The 22,049-nt window shown below is 36.8% G+C and overlaps 1 protein-coding gene across 1 annotated transcript in view; it reads right to left on the reverse strand.

Moving 5' to 3' along the window:
* The window catches only part of Gda (guanine deaminase), a 94,273-nt gene that overhangs the window by 32,024 nt on the left and 40,200 nt on the right, over positions 1-22,049 (reverse strand). Inside the window, exons 2-3 of the mRNA XM_027940113.3 lie at positions 11,137-11,225; positions 4,259-4,430 (exon numbers count right to left, since the gene is read on the reverse strand). Of these exons, the coding sequence (XP_027795914.2) occupies positions 4,259-4,430; positions 11,137-11,225 (261 nt within the window). The remainder of the gene's footprint in view (positions 1-4,258; positions 4,431-11,136; positions 11,226-22,049) is intronic.

The raw sequence follows: 22,049 nt of genomic DNA on the forward strand, positions 1-22,049 counted from the left end.
AATTACCTGAGATATAATATTGGTTTTCAAACTGAAAATCCTTACTGAATTCCCAGCACAATGAATTAAAAATAACCCAAATAAGCTATATGATTGTGAGATATTAAGTCCATAAATACAGAAAGAATCTAAAAACGGCCAGAAAAAGAAAATCAACCATAGACAAAAGACAGAAACCACAGTAGCACTGGGTTTTTCACCTACAGTTCTAGAGGCAGAAGAAAAATGCCTTCAAAATTCTGGAGAAGTTATTTTTAATGTAGGTAGGATTTATAGCCCGGTAAAATATCAGCCAAGTGTGGTTGTAGCATAGAGACATGATTAGATATTAAAAGTCTTGAAATCTTTACCTCCCATGAACACTTTCTTAGGAAGCTTCTAGTAGATGTGTTTTAGCAAAATGAGAGTGCCACAAAAAAAAAGGAATTCCTGAATTCAAGGAGAGGAGGGGTATTGGTCCAAGGGCACAAAGCTTCACTCATGAAAGATGATTCGCTTCCAGAGATTTAATGTACAGAACAGTGGCTGCAGTTAGCAATACTATGCTATTGTATATTTCAAAATTGGCTATTATATATCAATTATATTAAAATTATATTATATATATAATATATTTAATTATATTAAAAGTTTTTACCACAAAAGAAAAAAAAAGGGAAGGGAAACAACTTTTGGAGGTGATGATATCTGTGTTTATGATCTTGACTATAATGGATTCATGGTTGTATTGTGTGTTCATCAAGTTATATTGTATATTAATTATGTACAGTTTTTGTATGTCAAATTGTATGTCCATCCTACTTCAATAAAGTAGTTAAATAAAAACTGAAGAGTAAAAATAAAAACCACCAAATTCTAGCTAGCAATGGAAACATTATACAGACACTGTCTTGGGGTCAGGCCTGGATGAGAAATTGTAGTTTCATATTGGACTAGAATGAACTAAAAAGACTAGAAAGTTCAGGAATATTCCCAAACTAGAGTCAAGGGACAGGACAGAGATAGCCCAAAGAGAAGGGAGGAAGGACAGATGAATGGAAAGAAGGAGGAAGGGAGGAAGGGAAAGAGCGAGAGAACCTTAAAGCTACCCATGTTTGTTCCCACTGAGCTCAGCTCATTTAATAAACAGGCCACACAGTTATTACTTATGTAACAAAAAAGAAAATAAGAGTTTAGCTTAAAATCTCACTAGCCAAGCTATCTTTTTTTTTTTTTAATTGGTTGTTCAAAACATTACAAAGCTCATGACATATCATCTTCCATACATTTGATTCAAGTGGGTTATGAACTCCCATTTTTTACCCCAAATACAAGTTGCAGAATCACATCGGTTACACATCCACATTTTTACATAATACCATATTAATGACTGTTGTATTCTGCTACCTTTCCTATCCCCTACTATCCCCCCTCCCCTTCCCTCTCATCTTCCCTCTCTACCCCATCTGCTGTTGTTTAATTCTCTCCCTTGTTTTTTTTTCCCCCTTTCCCCTCACAAACTCTTATATGTAATTTTGTGTAACAATGAGGGGCCAAGCTATCTTAAATGCAGCTACTTTCCTTCTTCATCAGTTCTGTGTTTGGCCTTCCCAGGTCCCAATTCCACCCTAGCTTTTCACAAGCTTTATAGAGAACTATCAATGACTATTTTGTAATTTTTCCATGTTTAAAGAAATCTGTCAGGAACAACATCAAATTATGGGCTATGTTTCCCAGCCTTTCTTCGGCTTCCAATTCTTGACGAAAAGAATTTTGCGACTAAGTTTTATGAGCTGAAAAGCAATTCCAAACTCAAGATGACTATGAGCTTCAAGGCCAGTAGCAATGGCCTTTTAAAAGGTGGCGGCAGGGGGTGATTCCCACTTTTTTTCACCCTGTACTATAGTGACTTCATATTTCTTTGGAACTGGTTGAATTCCTCCCTTATGCATCTGCCCAATTGATGAAGACCCCATAGAGCAAGTATGTTGATTGTATTATGAGAAGAACAGTTTCAGCTAGTTTGTCTCAGTTCATTGACCAAAGAAAGATCTTATTCTCTTTGTCCTCTAACTGTAAAATAGGCTGATTCCTGAACTTTCTTGTCATTTTAGTTCATTTCAGCCCCATTTGAAATTGTAACCTCTCATTCAGTTTGCAGTACTGAAAGGGAAATATTATTTTTAGGTTTGGCTTACTAAGAGTTTTTTCTTAATTTTAGGAGACATTTGCTAACATATACTTTATTTGAAGATTGTCACTACTGGCATAACTTATGGAGCAAATTGGCTGATGTAGATCTATGACTGTTTCTGGGGGAGAGAAGAAAAAGAGTAGAATTATTGGTTTTACTCATGAGAACTTCTTTTATACTCCTTTGCATTGCCACAGGAAAGCTTAAGCCAAGCGACAAGTTCTAATGAGCAAATCTCAACATTCTTAAACAGATGTCAACCTTACTCTCAGCTCATCCAGTTGTTAATATGTGAGCCTATTCACAATCTGAAATATATATGTATACATGCATCAGGAATTAAGCCTATTTTGTACTCACTAACATCAAATACTTAAATCTCTGATGTAAGAACTAATATTTGCAAATCATTGCCTGAAGGATATATAGTCCTTGATACCCATCCCTCTAACAGAATAGTTTGATACAGCTGGGCCTTTTGATTCCATAGCTACTTTATAGTACATATTTTGACAACACAGAAACTATCCACATTAAGGTATTTGGGGATTTATTTTCTTAAATTTCATTGTAAGGAATGGACATGCTTTATTTTAACAAATGTGATATTTTTAAGTCACACGCAGAAGGTAAATTTCATGGATGATTTAGTTCTCCGGATCAGGTACTAGACATTTAAAACCTAATTTTTGACAAACTCTAAAGAGTGTATCCAATCCCACACTCCCATGGTATACATTGACTTTGTGACTTTATTTTATTTTTCCACTTTTTTTTTCTTCACTGAGATTTGATGACTCATTTTCTTTTGCTGTATACCGTGCAATTTCAAGCTATCTCAAAACTGTTTTAGAACAATGAGGTATAAATAAATTTTGAGAATAAAGACTTGGTGTGGTTAACACAACTCATTAAGACAATGTTCCAGCAACTTCTTCCCAGTTATCCTGGTGTTACATAGATGCAGGCTAACTATGTGAGACCCACAATTACACTGGATTTATAATTAAGCGAGTCAAGTGTATAAATGTTACCACTTGCTTCTGCTCTTTAAGGCTGGGATGATGCAAGACCAGGGGAACTGGTAGGGTGGCTAGGCCAGTCACTGTGGAAGGCATATAATACTGTCACTACCACGCAATCGACACCTTAGGTGGAAAACTATCAATGAGTCCAACAAACAGTGGTGTACAGACCAAGTGTGCTGAACAGCAGGAAGTGGTGGAAGAAGAAAATACACCTGAAGTTCTACTTCTCTGCTGCGGAAGCTGTTTCTGGTTGCTCAGTGTGGTCTGGTTCTGGGCACAGGGTTGGATAGAAAGAAAGGAGCTGAACTGCTTGAAATTGTGGAAGGAAGGACATTTTCAGAGTTTTCCATATGTGATTGGCACGAGACAAAGCTCATTGACTAAATAGCCCCAGAGTTCCCTCTAGTGGTGCTAATGCTCAAGTCACATCCTTGCGGGTCTTTCAACGTGGCAGCATCCTATTTTCCCTCCTTTTAAGCCTACCAAAATGCATGATATTCTTCTAAAGGTAATTTAAAATTTTAATTTCAAATTTCTTTGGGTATTTTTTTGAACAGACACATAGAGCTCTTACCATGTACTATTTTAAGAATCTCACAAATATTAACTTGCTGATTTATCATAACAATCCTATGAGGTAGATACTATCACTATTATTTACAGATGGGGAAAGTGAGTCACAGAACTTTCCAAAGGTCACACAACTATTCCATATGATCCTGAGAACAGCATTATGAATTGGCAAGAATAAGGGAATACAAATAAGCATTTAAACCTAAATTTGGTAATGTAAAATATGAGGCATAAAAGAGAGTAATGAAAAGTCCACCAGATTGAGGATTTGGAGACTTAGATTCAAACTCTCTTCTTGCCACAGTCCAGCTGTGTAGAGGAGGTGGTCACAAACTCCCTGGATTATGGAAAAACTTTTTTTAAAAAAATGCTATAGTCCATCAAAGCCTTAACTGCCTAAACTTTATAACTTTAAATCTGGCTTGGAAAGGATATTTCTATAACCAACCAAGCGTAATACAATACTCACACACAGGATACTTACGACAACTCTGGTGTAGACTTCTTCAGCAAAATCCATGCTCTGGAATCTCCGCTCCACAGGAAATGTGTAGTTGGTCAGCCACTCCAGAAGTGGCAGGTCTACATTACTTCCAGCAAAGAAATACTGAGGGGCATGAATGTGTGTATCCACTAGCCCAGGCATGAAGAACTCACTGGAAATTAAGATGACAGGAAAGGCATTTAATAACATCTTTATTCATTTTGCATATCTTCAAAATCACATATTGTCTTGACAATGATTTAATTGTTCATCCTACACGGGTTTATGGCTGATGCAATCTGACAACTGTGCATTGTCAGGAAATGGGAATCAGGCTCTGTTGAGAGATATAGAGCTCTAAGTTGAAAGGACAGGTACGAGGGTAACCAGAAATCACCAAGGGAAGGGAAAGCACAGCGCTGAGCAGAAGCAAAGCAGTCGTAGCACAAAAAAGGAGGGAAGTTATGACCTAATTCAACTATTTAGTTCTCACAACTCTTAGTTGTAAGGCAGAGAGCTAAGAAAGGAGAGGAGATCTGTGAAACTTCTAGAGCCATATTGAGGAATACACAGAAGTCACTGAAGGTGACTGAAGATGAGAAATATTGGCTGCAATTTTAGGTGCAATGTCATCTTGATCTTGGCGGGCTGCAAGGAATCTTGTCCTTGGCCATAACCTCAAGGGGCTGAGTTCTGAAAGGAAGCAGCAGACTGGGGCTGGCTAGGGACAGGTGAATTTAGAAGACAGAAGTTTGAGTGGGTCATTGATCTGAATGGCTAAGTGAAGAGGGGACTGTGACTATCATTCCCTAGATGTTTCTGTTTATTGCTGCTGTTACCCTCATCCACCAATTACTTTTCACATTTCTACTCATTATTATACTAGAAAGTCTTGGAAAGATATGAAGAGTTTTCAGAAGCTATCTGCAGAATGAAGGCAGCCCAGTGCCGGCAGACACTCAAAGCTCTGCTAAAGAGCTAATTTAGTTCACTGGTGTCTATTAAGTGTCTAAACTTACCAAACAGATACCTGTTAAAAGTTGATACGCAGTACCACTGCTACCACTCTAACCAAATGTCAAATCACATAAGGAATTTGAACTTAAAACTTGACATTGCAAAGAATCTCATTTCCAAATCGAATGCATAGATATACTCAGATGGAAGACAAAGGATCCAGGAGTCACTCTAAAGGTCTTATTTTAAAAGGAGAGCTGGAAATGGTGATGAAGATGGCAGTGGTGACAGCAGTTAGTATTTCCTGCATATGTATATGCACTGGGAACTGGACACAGCATTGTGGGTGCATGATGGCATTTGTGGGAGACAGGCTAGGTATAAAAAAAAAAGAAGAAGAAGAAGAAGAAGAAGAAGAAGGGTTAGGTGTGTGCATTCTACTCTCAAGACTGTCTGGATCTGAAGCCAGGCCCCACGGTCACCCTGCAGTGGGATGCCTGACATGTTATTTAAACTTCCCTGCATCTGTTTTGCCTCCCATAAAATGAGGACAGGAGCAGCACGTAGCATTGTTGTGAGGACTAATACCTGTGGGTAAGAGCAAAAGCTAGATGATGGACAGCATCAATAAATGTTAGTAATGACGATGATGTAACCTCACCACAAACACCAGGGGTATGAAAATAATAACCTCATTTACACTAGGGTAAATGTAAGCTCAGGAAATTTAAGAAGATTGAAAAAAGTAATCCTACACTATTCAGCTTTGGAATAGAGACTCAGGTTCAGCTTCGGAATTTTGAACCTTTTATTTGTCTGAAGCCTCCTTGCTCTTGGCCACTATACCCCATGTGACAGAATTGTTAACTCCCTAACAATGGAAATAGAGAACAGTGATTACTTTCAATCGAGGCCAGAGGGCAGCATTAAGTGAGTCTATAGTGTGCAGAGCTCTGGGCAGTGGGGGTGGGGGGGTTAATTCCTCTCAGGTGTCAGTCACTGACCTCTCAGGGTTTGTCACTTCTCAGGGCTGTTGCTTCTTCCATGACCACAAAGTGGAAGAGCAGGGTAACTTCTTCCTACAGTGAGATGGTTCAATCTAATGGTATTTCCCAAGTATGTTTAAGAAGCTCTGATAAGCCTTTGAGGGGAGTCCAAAGAGATTTAAGGCATTTTCTTGTCCTCAAAGATTTATATAATCTTATATAATCCAGTTGGGGATTTTAGGGGTGGTGTGTGTGTGTGTGTATGTGTGTGTATGTGTGTGTGTGTGTGTGTGTGTGAAAGAGAGAGGGTGAGGAGGGGGAAATAGAGAGATAGGTAGATTGCTCAAACATTAAGTTGTCCTAGTGAGCAATTTCACTTCTAGATATATACTCAAATAAAACAAAAGATAAGCTTACAAAACAGATTGTACAAGAATGTTTGCAGCAGTTTTATTCATATTAGTCCCAAATTGGAAACTACAGCAAAAATAAAACCACCATAGGAAAAATGGGTAAACAAAGTCAGTACCATGGAACTCTTCAGCATTAAAAAAAAATAATCAACACCCTTAACTACAATGATACAGAAAGATCTCAAAAACATGATTTTGAATGGTAGAATCCAGACACAAAATAGGATATATTGAGTCATTCTATGTAAATGATGTTCAAAAACAGGTCAAAGTAAACTATATGATGGAAATCAAACAGTGGCTGCCTATGAGGGGTTGGAGAGTGACTGACTTGCAACGGGCTTGAGGGAACTTTCTAGAATAAGAGCAAAATAAGCCAATCCCATAAAACCAAAGGCCAAATATTTTCTCTAATGTGCGGATAGTAATTCACAATAAGGCGGGGGTGGGGGGCACTAGAGAAGAATAGTGTTACCTTAAACTAGGTTAAAGGAAGTGATAGGAGGGAAGGGGAGGGGATGTGGGGATAGGAAAGATAGTACAACAAAACAGACTTTATTACTGTATGTATATATGTGACTGCATGATCAATAAGATTCTACAACATGTACACTCAGGAAAATGAAATTATATCCTATCTATGTATGATATATCAAAGTGCATAAATGCATTCTACTGTCATGTATAACTAATTAAAATGAATTTAAAAAAATTTTTTAAAGAATATTATATATCTTGATTGGCATATTGGTTACAAGGGCACATATATTTGTCAAAACATCAAATTCTATACCTGATATCTATGCATTTCAGTATATACATTTTTTTTCTTTAAAAATATTTTTTAAATATAAGGTCTTGAGTATTCAATTTACTGAATTATCATACATCTGTTGGCCAAGATAGAAGGGATCACAGGGATTTGTTTCTTTTTGTTGTTGCTTTCTTTGGCACATTGTGATAGGCAGGGTTTGCAATGATGAAACAGGAGGTGGTAGGCAGGGTTTGGGGAGAGTCCTATAGCTTCCCAAGCATGAAGTTTCTGAATAGATTGTGTTAATGGGAATAGAAAGGAAAAGGATAATTATTAGAAAAAGAACCTGATCTTTATTAGCTCTAGCATACAGAATGGGTGCATTGCATGGGGTGGCCTTGCTTTATTAAATCAACTCTCATAAGAACTCACTTACTTTGCAAGATCAGCATTAATCCATTGCAAGGGAGGTCATGACCCCAAAACCTCCCAGGAGGCCCACCTCTTAGTAGTTCCACCAGCTCTCAACATTGCCACACTGGAGACCAGGCTTCCAGCACATGAATTTTTGGAGGACACACTCAAAACATACAGAGCAAGAGCACATGAACTCCAAGAAGTTATTGGAGATATGGGAGCGGAGATCATGTGAGTTAAAAATGGGATTCAAACTTGAGAGGCTTCTTTTATCAGTTAGTGGGGCCAGAAATTTTTGTGAAAGTAAAAAAAAAAAAAAAAAAAATGAAACCTTGAAAAGTAGCCTCCACCTAATGAGGAAGATGGAGGAAGAGAAAAGGTCATGATCCATCTTGGCAGAGATGTTGTCAGGATAAAAGGGACCCAGGACACAGAGGTGTCAGGAAGAGTAATGAAGTGGGAGTTTCAAAAAGGGTCAGGACAGTGACCCACGACAAAAACAGCAAGGGTCAAAGATATGTAGCTTCAAGAAAGATCCTGAGACCACTCCCCATGCAATGATTGGGGGAGATACCAAATTTCAGAGGAATAGAGTCCTTCTTTTAAAAAATACTCACCCACTGATTCTCTAGCACGTTTTAGTTACTGCCCTAGGTGCTGAAGACAGTATTAGTGTTAGAGAATGTATGAAATGGATGGAGAGCCCTTTTACCAATGTTTGGTAGTGAAGGGCAGGATGGGGGAAAATGCAGAAACCATGTTCATGAAGAGCAGAGATGCAAGAGTGAGGGAATAATTCAAGGCATAACAATCTTTAGAACCAACAGAAGAGCAGGAACTTATTGGATCTAAAGTATGACTTTCACCCAGAAAAGTTACAAGCCTTTTAAGAAAATAGGAAGCCCTGTGAAATGCTCATTAATACAAAGATTGGCATAGTCAAGGTTGAAGTATGGGCTTTATTACAGATATCGACGTGCCTGTGTGAAATGTGAGAGAGGTGCCTGTGAGATGTGAATTATCAAGCCTGCCCACTCATTTGACAAAACAAAGGAAGCTGGGAATGGCAAGCTTATTTACAGACTTGTAAACCGGTGGCCCAGCTAGGACTGGAACTCAGTTCTGCACTTATGACATCACTGACAGCTGAATGATAGCACCAAGAGCCAAGTTATAAGCAAAGCAGAGAGGAGGTTGAAGGCCACAACAGGAGGGGAAATGGCTGTCCTTCCTCCCTCTGCTCTTCAGATTTTCTCTTTCTACTTAATTACTGCAATAATTCCCCTAGGAAAGCATATCAATTTCACCAAAATAAAAACCATCAGCTTCATATTCCAAACCTGTAGTGTTGGCTAAGATATCTTATAACCCAAGGAAAAAGAATAATACACACCCATATGTACACTTATAAGAACATCCCAGTGACTCACATGTGTTAGGCGAGCACTCTATCACTGAGCCACAATCCCAGCCCTCCACCCATTTTTTAACCAAATGGAAAACATTAACAGAAGATCTACAATCAAACCACAGTACTGTAGCTACAGGCCTGCATTGCCCAATTTCTTTGCATACCATTAACACCCTCATTCACTTGCCCTGCCAGGGATGTGGGGATGCAATGGTCCCACAAGTTTGGAAACCCTGGACTGTCTAAAAGAACAGTTCCATTGTGCAAGAAAACTCAAGGTTACAAGCTATCAAAAAACACCTTGTCTTTATTTTGTAAATGAAATTTTGTAATTTTGTTCATCATGAATTTTCATTATATTTTTAAAAAGATTGCATTAAAGTATTATTTATCTTGATTACTAAAGTGTTTGCCCTCCCCATGATCTTTCAATTTTGTGATGAAGGTAAACACTTCACACCCCTCACCCTAATTCCAGCCCTGTGAACTTTCCTATATATGGTTTATGATCACAATTTGACCCACTCCTACCCAGTGCTGCTTAGGCTTACAATTTCAGTTGTGATTTTCTTTTTATAAAAATCCACATTGTACCAAGATATACCTGTAGATACACTATTAGGACCAAGCTATTAAAAAAGAATATCAGAGATATTATTTTCTATGATATTTTAATGACTTGGAGCAATTCTACCGTATGTATCTTGTGTGTATGATAATGAGTTATTTTGCATTTTAAATATAATTTTTCTTCAGATATTTCAGTCTCCCATTGAAATTTAAATTATGTCTTGCCTTACGACTTCTCTGTGTGTAATGCCTATAGGGGCCTCAGAATCTGAATTTTTAACGAATTTAACTCCAAAGCAATCTCATAAAGAGGGACAAAAGCATTTGAAGATCCACAGGGAGGTAGACCCCACCACCCCATCCTCTTGTCTCCCCCAGACCTCCACTTTGTCCATTTCCTAGCCTTCCACAAAACCCTGTTACAAAGGCAGACAGCCTTTGTTTCTCAAAATAGATGCTTAAGAAAATCCAGCAAGCAGAAGAATCAGTAAGAGCAGAAGTTGCTGTATTAATGTCCCTGCTTATTCCTCACATACTTTCAGGTTACCAAGAAGTAGAAGGAAAGGGAAGGAGGGAGGAGATGTGAACGCAACTGCAAGGGCAACGAAACTGTATTAACAGTCGCCCAGTCTCCGGCCTTGCAGCAGAGATGAGCTTAATAGCTGAGATGACAGCTGCAAAGCTGTAGCATGAAGATTCACACTAGGTTCTTCTTGCTACATTAGCCTGAAGTCAATTTCTAAGCATTGAAAGCATCTTTACAATGAAAGTGCTACCATTCTTATTGACCTTGGAAACATAGTTGGTCTGAAACATGATACAATTTTTGAGCTTAAAATAAGTATTCCCATTTCCATAAAACAAAGCAACCAGGCTGTGAAGAAAGTGGGCCCACCACAGGAAACACAGCTTATACAAATATTAAAAATCACCTAAATTGCAGCTCAAATGCACTTCTGGGCATTGGTCTTCCCTAACCATGCTGTCAGAGTGACTGCATCTCAAATGCTACTCCCCAATAGTTTATCTGTCATTTGCCTCCTCCCCCCATTTACTTCCTGACAGGAGACCTGACAATCTGCTATTGTCATGCTTAAGTATCTCTTTACATGAGGCTGTAAACCCCCACGAGACTTGGAAGATAGTGCTACAACAAAAATTCCCAGAAGAAATAGATGGAAAATGGCAACTTCTGGTTCTCAAAGTTCCTGTCCTCCATCTTCCTATTCTCCGTGTAACTCCTCCTTTCCATCTCTCCCATTATATGACTAATTAATTAATTTAAAAAGCCTTTCTCTCAAGGCAGGTTTCATGTCATTTGAGCCTAGCCCATGGCACCCGGTGAAAGGGAGAAGTCGGTGGTGACTCACTGGTGGCTCAGCTCTCTTATTTCACACGGCTTGAAGCACCATTCTTTGGCCAGTTTTTCTTGTTGAGATGCTTCTTCTAAAAACACTATCTTTAAAAGAAAGAAAGAAAAAAGATTACATATTTATAAATCACAGTCATTCGTTGTCATTAAATATATAAATCTTTTTAAAGGAGACCACACTGTCACTGAGTTAATTTTAAGAGGTATTTGATACTAAATTGGAGAGAGTTGAAAGGCAGAAAAGAGAAGGGTTTGTTTTTGGTCATCTATAGATGAAAACTGTGTGAAATTTCTCCTGTTCTGTCACAATATAAGACATATGTGAGATTTCAAAAAATTCTAACTTGAAGAAACAGCATATTAAAAATGGCTTATTGGCATGTTTCTCCCCCACTCCTGAAAATGATTAAACAAAACAACTGTTATAGAAAATGTGCCTTACTCCAGATGCGTAAATTACTTTTGTGAAGCTGCAATAGGAAATCCCAGCTCATTGCGCAGAAGTAGTGACATTGTGGGGCAGAGTATTAACACTGAATTTAACTGCACGTAACAATTGCCTGACAATTGAATCTTCATTTGACCTATGTTGATTTTTTTAATTATTTTTTTGTAGCTGGACACAATAACCTTATTTTATTTATTTATATGTGGTGCTGAGGATCGAACCCAGGGCCTTGAACATGCGAGGCGAGCACTCTACTGCTGAGCCATAACCCTAGCCCCCGACCTGTGATGATATTTGAATGCAAAACATCTTCTGAAAAGAGTTCTGCTGCATTTTCCTAGTTTCATGTGTGTTCTGCTTTGGATGTGAGATGTTCTCCAAAAGCTCACAGGTGAGACAATGCAAGAAGGTTCAGAGGAGAAAGGATTGGATTGTGAGAGTCTTCACCCAATCAGTGCATTCATTAATCCCTGATGGGATTAACTAAGTGGTAACTAGAGACAGGTGGGGTATGGCTGGAGGAAGTGGTTAATTGGGGGCATTGCTATGGGGTATGTATTTTGTATCTGGAACTGGAGTCTCTCTCTACTTCCTGTTGTGAGCTGCTTCCTTCTGCCACCCTCTCCCACCACAAGGCTCAACCTCACCTTGAGCCCTGAGGAATGGAGTCGGCCTTCTATGGACTAAGACCTCTGAAACTGTGAGCCCTCAAACTTTTCCTCCTTACAGTTGTTCTGGTCAGATGCTTTAGTCACAACAGTGAAAAAGCAGACTAAAACGATGTGTAAGAAGTAGACAGGAAAGACACCTCTCCTCACGTAAATAAGAAAGTGAACTCTTCATTTAGACTTGTGAGGTCTGAAGCCCAAGGGCAACAGCCAGGCAACTGTGCATGGATCTTGTACTACTTTCTTGATCTGGTTTCCCCGTCTGCACACTGGGGATAAAACTAGAATGTACTTCATAGGATTAAGTAGATCATCAGGGCCAGGAATTAGCATGTACCTGAAACATAAATGAGACATTATATCCATTGTTATTCCTTTTTAAATTATAATTATTTTCTCTATAAAAATAAATTATAAAGCAAGAAAGGATAAGAACTGAGATTCCTATGCAGAAAAGATTCTGGGTTTTATTGATTTGTTTGTTCTTGTTTTTGTTTTCCTGTAGTGCTAGGGATTTAACTTGTGGTTTCAGACATGGTAGGCAAGTGCTCTACCACTGAACTACATCCCTAGTCCCCTCCCATTTTATCTTTAACTGGAATATTGTGAGAAAAAAAAATGTTTCATTGAACAGGAAATATTGAGAAAAACTTGATATTGATAAAATGTATGCAATTAATTAGAAACAAGTCAATATGTATAAGATAATTTGTAGAAATGAAAAGAAACTAAAATATTGACTTCTCACTTTATTGAGATACCCTTTTTAAAAATGAAAATCTGATCAGAAAAGAAAATGGAAGTATAATTCATACAATTATTAAAAATTAATTTGATTTAAAATATATTAGAACATATAAGTATTTAAAAAGGAGAAATCAACAAACATCAAAGCAGATATGTAATTAATCAAAAAACAATAAAAGCAGAATTTATCAATACATCTCAAAAGTAATTCACTGCAAAATCCATAAATAAATAAATATAGATAAAATTTGTGAGGCACTATATTAAGACATCTGAAAGAATTTGAAATAAATGGTCTTTGAGAAAAACATACATGATCAAAGTTTATTCTGAAGAGAGGAAAACCAAATGAACCAATAACTCCAAAAGAAACTGAGAGTTATTAACCCTTTAGGATTGCACACAGTTCAAAACAATGGTAACTAGTAGAAATATAATGTCTGGTAAACAGATATGCAATGTAAAATTTTCTGCTAATAAGATGAAGTGTTAAAAAAGCACAGGTGAATTTAATTTCAATAATATTTTATGACAATGTATATAAAAGATTATAATTTCAACAAAAGAAAAATTAGATTAAATAAAAATTAATTTTATATTCCCTTTCCTTTAAAATTATTTAATTTTTATTAAATTGTTATTTAATAAATAATTTTATTATTTATCAGAATGTTTCTTTAAAATTACATTTTTCATTTTAAGTACATTTCAATCTCTTCCTAAAGCTTTATCCAAAATACTTCTGAATATTTAGATGGCATATAACATACAAACAGTAGACTTACACACCCAGGTTGTTCCAAACACATTTACAAGTTTTTCAAAACTAAAATGAGTATTTGCTTTTAAATGTAAATTTAAATTAATTTAATTAAAATTAGATGAAAGGTAAAATTCTAAAATTTAGTTCCTAAGTCTCACTATCCACTTTTCAGGTGTCTAAAATACAGATATGGCTGGAAGCTACTGTATTAGATAATGTAAGTTCAGAGAGTTTCATAGTAAAGGGATGAACTTCTGTGCTAGGCAAAGAGCTTCAAAATATGGAGGAAAACAAAAACCTCTCCATTTCTACAAAGCTAAAACAACCCTCCTACCAAAACTTACCAAAGATTACACACATGCATAAACACAGATATGCAAAAACAGAGAAAGACAAGCCAATGTCTTTTGTTATTTAATGATACAGATGCAAAGAAACAGTCCTGATGTCATACTGGCAGTAAAAAGCAAAAATACATTAAAATAATAATTCAGCATGTCTGCAGCATGTCAGCCTCCATTATTCTGACAAAGTGAGAAACATTTATCAACTTGGGCAAATGGCCAACTCTTCAAAGACTGCTGGAATAAAGCCACCTCTCTCCCTTTGTGTTTTCCTCAGTCAACACCCAAACTGGAATGCACTGGCTCCTCCCATTCACACCAGGGATCTTGATTTGTATCATTATCTTCATATAGCAAAGCTCAGATTGTGCTTAGCAAAATCTCCACTGTGATCTCTTGTTACTGTGGCCTTCCCCTATAAGCAGCAAACTCTCCTATGTCTTCAATATCAGCTCTGTTCCTCTAAATTAATAAAGGGGACTCCCTCCTGATAATGTGGTTTTTCAAAGGACAGATGCTCATACCTCAGGGTCAAGCAGTGAGTTTGGAACTGTCTGTTCCCCATGGCCATTTCCAAACTACTTTCCTCCACCTTAAATCTGAATCCATAAGACTTTCCCCCTTTTGGTTTCAAGGGCATATTCCTCTCTCTGGGGTCCTCTTTTTCCAGCCTTTCCCTCTTTCTTCAAATTCACTAATGTCTGCCTCAGGCTTCCCCTCCATTCCACACTCTCTTCCATTCATTATGGTTCCAACCTTTCTGACAACCATGGTCACCTGTTTCCATGAGCTCATCTTCAGTAATTTGTTCTGCTTCAGCTTCAGCCACAAAACCCGTGACCATCCCTTGGACATGTTCATGACCTGTAACTGCTCCAACTACAAAGTCGCCAGATATTGTAGGCAACCATTTTGCTTTTTCCTCTGTGCCACTTCAATGATTACAACCAATATTCTATCTTAAAGGGTTTTCCCTTTACTTTCTATTCTACTTTTCCCCAGCCCGTTAGCCTTCTTCTTTCACCATTGTGAAAGAATTGTCCAGGTTAGATCCTACCATTTATTATTTCGTATTTCCTGTGTCTTTTAGTGCGAGCACATCTTGGTTGGTACAATTCCAACACTGATGAAACTAAACTCCCTTTCTCTAGGCTGTACCTGAGGAGTAAAGCAGTGCTGAGGCCAGGCATAGATGGACTGTCCCTATGTCATGGACTCAAAGTGTTCCCACCAACACTTGTTTCTGGCACACTGTGGTTTTTACTGTCAATCAAACTGACAGGTAACCTAACTGCTTATCAACTGACAAATCATTAAAGTTTTTTTATATTTTTACTTTTTAGTTGTAGTTGGACACAATACCTTTATTTTATTTGCTTATTTTTATGTGGTGCTGAGGATTGAGCCCAGGGCCTCGCACAGGCTAGGCTAGCCCTCTACTGCTGAGCCACAACCCAGCCCAGATCAGATTTTTTTAGGTGATACATTAATATACAATTTTTATCAAATAATTAGGAAGGAGTTCAAAGAATTCATCAAGTTTTGCTATGATAAAACTTTTAGCATTCCCATCTACTTGATTTATGTAAAAATGTTTCTTAGCATTCATGTCTATAAAACTGGGAAATAAAAAAATAATGCTGTCCCTATTTTACTCTACCAAGAAGTAATAGTCATAGGTATATTATCTAGTTAGTAGAAAAAAAAAACAGCCTTTTTATTTTACCTGTAACAAATTACCTTTCAAAATTTGTAATATACATTTTTTAATTTCTCTGTGTTCCCAGCAAATTTTAGACATTTAAATTTATGCACACTAATTTTATTTCAATGATTGATCAATAAGAGACTTTCAAGTGTAAAAATATATTGCCTTAGCTAAAAACTAGAATACAATTAGTAGTTCAAAAAGAAATATATAAGATTTCAGATCAATAAAAACTGAGCTAATTCATGATTTTTAAAAAATATATATATTAAGATGGATATCAAATCATTATATATTGATTCTTTCCAAAATATTTTTAAGTAATACCTTGGCTGAATTTTAACATGTGTACATTTAGAATTTTCTAGAAATTATGGACTTTACATATTTAATAAAAATAATACACATTAACTTTTCAAAATACAAAAGATTATAAGCTTTTTCAAAATTCCTTTAAGGATCACATTAGTAAAAAGGTGTAAAGAATATTTCCTCACTCAACTCATGTTTCAGCTGTCCGTCACAATGCTAACTTTAAATCCACTCTCTCTCCAAATCCCTTATCCCATCTACCTGCAAAGTACAAGAGTGAAAAATCACAAACAACCTCAGTTAGTCAGTAAGGGATTAGCTGGATACAACTAAGCAGTGCAGTTATTAAAATAAGAGTGAAGGACTAGGGATGTGGCTCAGTTGGTAGAGTGCTTGCCTGCCCTGAGTTTGATTCCTCAGCACTGCAGGGGGAAAAGAAAATAATTGTGAAATTATATTTACTGAATGGAAAATTATTGTTGATATAATGTCAAGGCTTTTTAAAAATGCATGTTACTAAATAACATGTATATATGATCACATATTAAAAAATATTTTTAGTTGCAGATGGACACAGTATCTTTATTTTATTTATTTTATTTTTATATGGTGCTGATGATCAAACCCAGTGCCTTACACAGGAGATCATATATATATATATATATATATATATATATATATATATATATATATATATATATATATATATTATTTAGTAACATGCAGTTATTTAGTAACATACATGTTATTTAGTAAGATGCATTTAAAAAAAAGCTTTGACACTGTATCAATAATAATTTTTCATTCAGTAAATATAAGTTTCACAATTATTTTCTTTTCCCCCTGTTTTGGTAAGAGTATGGTGTGTGTGTGTGTGTGTGTGTGTGTTAAGGCAGTATGTCTAGCTATTTCAAGTGATTATCTCTTTATAGAAGAAGTTGGGAATGATTCCACTTTTATCTTGCACTTCTTTAGATTCAAAATTGTTAGAATAAATGGCTTATTCTAGCCAAAACAATAAGGCTAATTCCATTTAAAATGTATGTGAAAATGCAAAGTCTAAAATATAGAAATACATAAGTCAAGTCTGCGTGGAACTTATGGGTGAAGAGTTAAGACACATAGGTAGACAATGAATAAGACAGAAGGGGCCAATGGTAGAGTGCACCGGGCCCCCCCCCCCCCCCCAGGTTCAAATGGAGAGTGGATGTGGTCATTGAAAGTTTCAAAGAAAAGGCAGAACTTGCTCAACCATAGGGAGGAATTGGTACTTGAAAAGTATCCAATGGGGAAAGGGGAGGAGGGTAAATTATGGTAGAAACAGAGACACAAGAAAAATGCTACAAGATGTATTATAGACAAGAGTGTACTTTATTAACATTGAAGTACTGGGCTGGGAAGAACTTTAATTCACAAATCAAGTACTTAATAGATTTTTTTTTCTTTTTCATGTTTCATTAAATACTTCCAGAATATCCCTGTGTGAGTAGCATTATTTCAGGAACTTGGAACAATAAACGGAAAGATAAATAGATACATTGAAGATAGTAGTGAGTGCTGTGATTAAAAATAAAGGAGGTAAATGCATGGACTATAAGAGGACAGTAAAGTCTCTCTGACAGATGATGTTTGAACACAGATTTGCATGAAAGATTTGGCTACTGATACGGTTTAGATAAGAGGTGTCGCCTAAAAGCTCATGTGTGAGACAATGCAAGAAAGTTTAGAGGTGAAATGATTGGGTAATGAGAGTCTTAACCTAATCAGTGTGTTAACTGGGGGGGGGGGGGTAACTGTAGGCAGGTAGGGTGTGGCTGGAAGAGGTGGGTCAGTGGGGTGTGCCTTTGGGGTATACATTTTGTCCTTGTTGAGCACTGGCTCTCTGTTTCCTGGAGCCATGTCCCCAGCTGCTTTCCTCCACCACACACTTCTGCCATGATGTTCTGCCTCATCTTGAGCCCTGAGAAATAGAGCCGGCTGTCTGTGGACTGAGACCTCTGAAACTGTGGGCCCCCAAATAAACTTTTTGTTCTCCAATTGTTCTTGTCAGTTTTTTATTGTTGTTGTTGTTGGTGGTGGTGGTGGTGGGTTTTTTGTTGTTGTTGTTGTTTTTTGTCACATCACTGAAAAAATCTGACTCAAACAGCTTTGTATCATGGAAGAAACTTTCCAGGCAGAGGACACAGCTAGTGCAATGTCCCAAGAGCAGGGGCTGCCTAACATGTTTTGAAACCCTAGAGATACCAGTGGAGATTCAATACAAGGACCAGAAATGAGAAAGATAGGAAATGGAATCAAGGAGATAGCCGGGAGTTATAGGTTATGGTTCAGCTTTCTTTTTAGGAATTCTCAAAAATATTTTAGAAAACAAGTATATCAAAATTACAAAATATGATTGATGCTTTCTTCATGGAGTAATGGCTTTTTCATAGCAAGATTGACTAGGTTCATGTGGGCCATTAACTCATTTATTCACCACTGATCACGTGCCTGGCATGGCCCATGGGCCTTTCCTTTCACAGGCCATAGGCTTAGTCTAGGTGGGCTGTCAATTTTCAGAAAATCATAAATTCACAGATGGTTCCAGCTGGCAGGGACCTTCTCATCTGAACCCCTTATTTTCCAGATGAGGAAATTGAGTCCCTTCTGTTAAGTAAACAACTCCAATTGCTTTCTTATTTGAAACTAGGACTTTTAGGATGAGCAATAACAAGAATACTAAAGCCAAAGCAGATGAGTAATGACTGTCAGCTAATGAAGCAAATCTCTGCAAGATAGAGGCTTCAAACACCAGATGGCAAATTTGGGCAAGAGACTTGTTACCATGGAACAGAGTAAACTGCATTGTGAAATTGCTCAGCCATCCAGCAATACAAGGAAACATATATCTCTACCCATCACACAAAAACTACTCTGAGCTGCTGTGATAAGAAATAAAACCTGATAAAAACATGAGATTTTGAAATTTTCTGAAGCTCTTGAATAGAGATGAAAATTCCCATATTAGCTCAATTCACGTCAAACAGATATATGGAAAAGAAAGATAATGTGAAATTACCTTAGGAAGGAAGGAAGGAAGGAAGGAAGGGAAGAAGGAAGGGAGGGAGGGAGGAGGGAGGGAGAGAGTCCATCAGCTTGTAAAGACAGAATAGAGTGAATAATGTTACTGATGCTCCAAAGAACATCATGAGGGACTTAGAATTTTAGGCCCAATATTCTCATCTTATAAATAAGGAAATAGATCAGGTTATGTGGATTAGTACAGGGCAAGCCAGGAGGATCTGGTGGATTTTCACAGAGATTCTTCTAGACTTCTATTTTTGCTTCTTTGATAGTATAAACCATGCATCACCAAATTTCCCCCAAAGGGCCACAAAGAAAGTTTTTCAGACTTAGAGGGTATATTATCTCTGTTGTACTAATTTGTCATTGAAGTCAAAAGTATCCATAGACGATACACTAATAAATGGGTGTGCCTGCACTCCAACATAATTTTATTTATTGAAACCAAAATTTATTTTATATAATTTTCACTTGATACAAAATATCATCCTTGGGCTGGAGATGTGACTCTGTGGTGGAGCACTTGCTGAGCATGCATAAACACCTGGCTTCAATTGCCACCACCATAATGAAATAAAACTATTTTTCTTTTTCTTTTTTTACTTTTTCCCCAACCATTTAAAAACTATAATTAGTTCATGGACCATATAAAATCAGGAGTAAGCCAGATTTGACCTGTGGGCCATAGTTGCTGACTTTTGATGAAGACCACTAGACAGCTATATGTAAATCAAACTTATATAACTGAAAAACCATCCCGGTGACTTACAGTAGCATGTATTGGAAGTTTTGTCTTTACTTATGATTTTCAATTGGTAATAATTTTTAACAATTTTTCCTTTAACTTTAGGGCCTGATCAAATGCCCATAGGGAATAAAAATTGTGGTTGTTTACAAAGCCAATTTTGCTATAGAAACATTTATTGATAGATTAAAAAGTCACTTTAGGAAGCAACCAAGATGTCCTTCTTATTTATCCTTAAGTGGATAAATAAACTATAATATAACACTAATACATGGAAGAAATGAAAAATGAGCATTTGGCAACCATCATTATAATAAGTGAATCATGCAGATATCGTCAATAAATGTTAAAACTAGTAGGTGGATTTGTTTTTGAGAAATAGCACATCTGTGTAATTTTCACAGTATCTTCCCACAAAATTTATTTTACAAAGACAATAACTACAGTGGAGAAACATGGCAAACGCCACCTTAACCAAGTGACCAAAGTTAATGTCACCAACAATGGGAGAGATCAACATCATGTGGCCCCTGGTGTGATGCCCTGAGAACACAGTGTTACTTCTGTGATATTCCTGCCCCAAATGCATAACCTCAGTACAATGAGGAAATATAAGATGAACCCAAATGGAGGGTCATTTTAAAAACAGAGCAAAACTGTTCTGTATTCTTGAAAATTAAGCAGCACATGAAAGACAAAGAAAGACTGAGGACCTGTTCTGGGTAGACAGCAATTTAAAAACTATGACAAGTAAATGTGACTTGTGGTTCTGGAGTGGATTCTGGACCAGAAAGTGGGAAAAGTCCTTAAGGGCATAAATGGGCCAAGGGACAAAGTCTGAAAGGGGTTATGGATTATGTGGTAGAATTCTATTAATTTCCTGATCTAGAACATTATATGTGCTTGTGTGAAACAGTGCCCTTAATTTTTAGGAGGTACAACTGAAGTCTATAACACACTCTCAGTTCAGAAAAATATAATTGTGTGTGTGTTTACATATATCTAAACCAAGTGGGGAAGAATAATGAAACAAATTTTATAAAATGTTAGCTCTAGGGAATATGGGTTAAGGATATACAAGAGGGTATTTGTTGTTGTTTTACTATTGTAAAATTTTTATTATTTTTCATTGTGTTGCAACAATTTAAACAAAAATTTTAGGGCTGGGGATGCAGCTCAGTAGAGCACTTGCCTAGCATGCTCAGGACCCTGGGTTCAGTCCTCAGTACCTCAATAAATAAATAAACAATACAAACTTTAGCTGCAAAACCAAAAAGTATATTACTTAGAAACAAATATATAAAGAAAAGCAAGAGCATGTAAACACAGCATTTAGAATAACGGTGGGAAGGGAAGGAAATTGGATAGGGAGCTCACACAGAGAGCTTCAGAGATAACCTGGCTCCTCGTATTGCTTGTCATTACACTTTACATAGATATGGGGATTGTTCTTTCCCCTTGTTCTATGAGTTAATTAAAAAGAAGAATCACCTCTAATAAATAAATAAAATTATACCAAAATCCCAATCAAAATAATGAACAAAAGCAAATTATTAACTCACAATAAATGTTCTTTTTAAAAAACCAAAATTTGTATCATATGAAATGCACGCCTCGGTCATCTATGGAACATCCACCCAAATGACCAAGAAGAAAAGCCACAGGAGTGGTGAAGGGAACAAGGACACAGAATGACACAGATTAATGTTTATAGCATCCCAGCACCACTGATCTAAAATTAAGTCATAATTTGTCCCTTGGTTTTGTAGTTTATAAGTTTATAAGAGTAGTTTATAAGAAGCTTAACAACCCTGAAATGTGCAAATCATTTTAAGATACAAATTGTTACTCACTCATTTTTGTTTCCTAGATTCAGAATCCCTTGATGCCTTAACTGACTTATGGAAGAAGGAAACTGCTCAGATGGGTATAAAATGAGCACCAAGCCCTGAGTAAAATCCACCACAAATCTCAGACCCAGAGTTAAATGACACATTTGAATCCTGAAGCCATTAAACAAGTGAATAATTTCAGCAGCTACTTCACAAAAGATATCTTCAGAGATTCAATTCAGCAAGTGGACAGCTGAGATTTAGGAAAAGCACTCATTCTT

The sequence above is a fragment of the Marmota flaviventris genome, chromosome 13 (assembly GCF_047511675.1).
Source record: "Marmota flaviventris isolate mMarFla1 chromosome 13, mMarFla1.hap1, whole genome shotgun sequence".
NCBI lineage: Eukaryota > Metazoa > Chordata > Mammalia > Rodentia > Sciuridae > Marmota > Marmota flaviventris.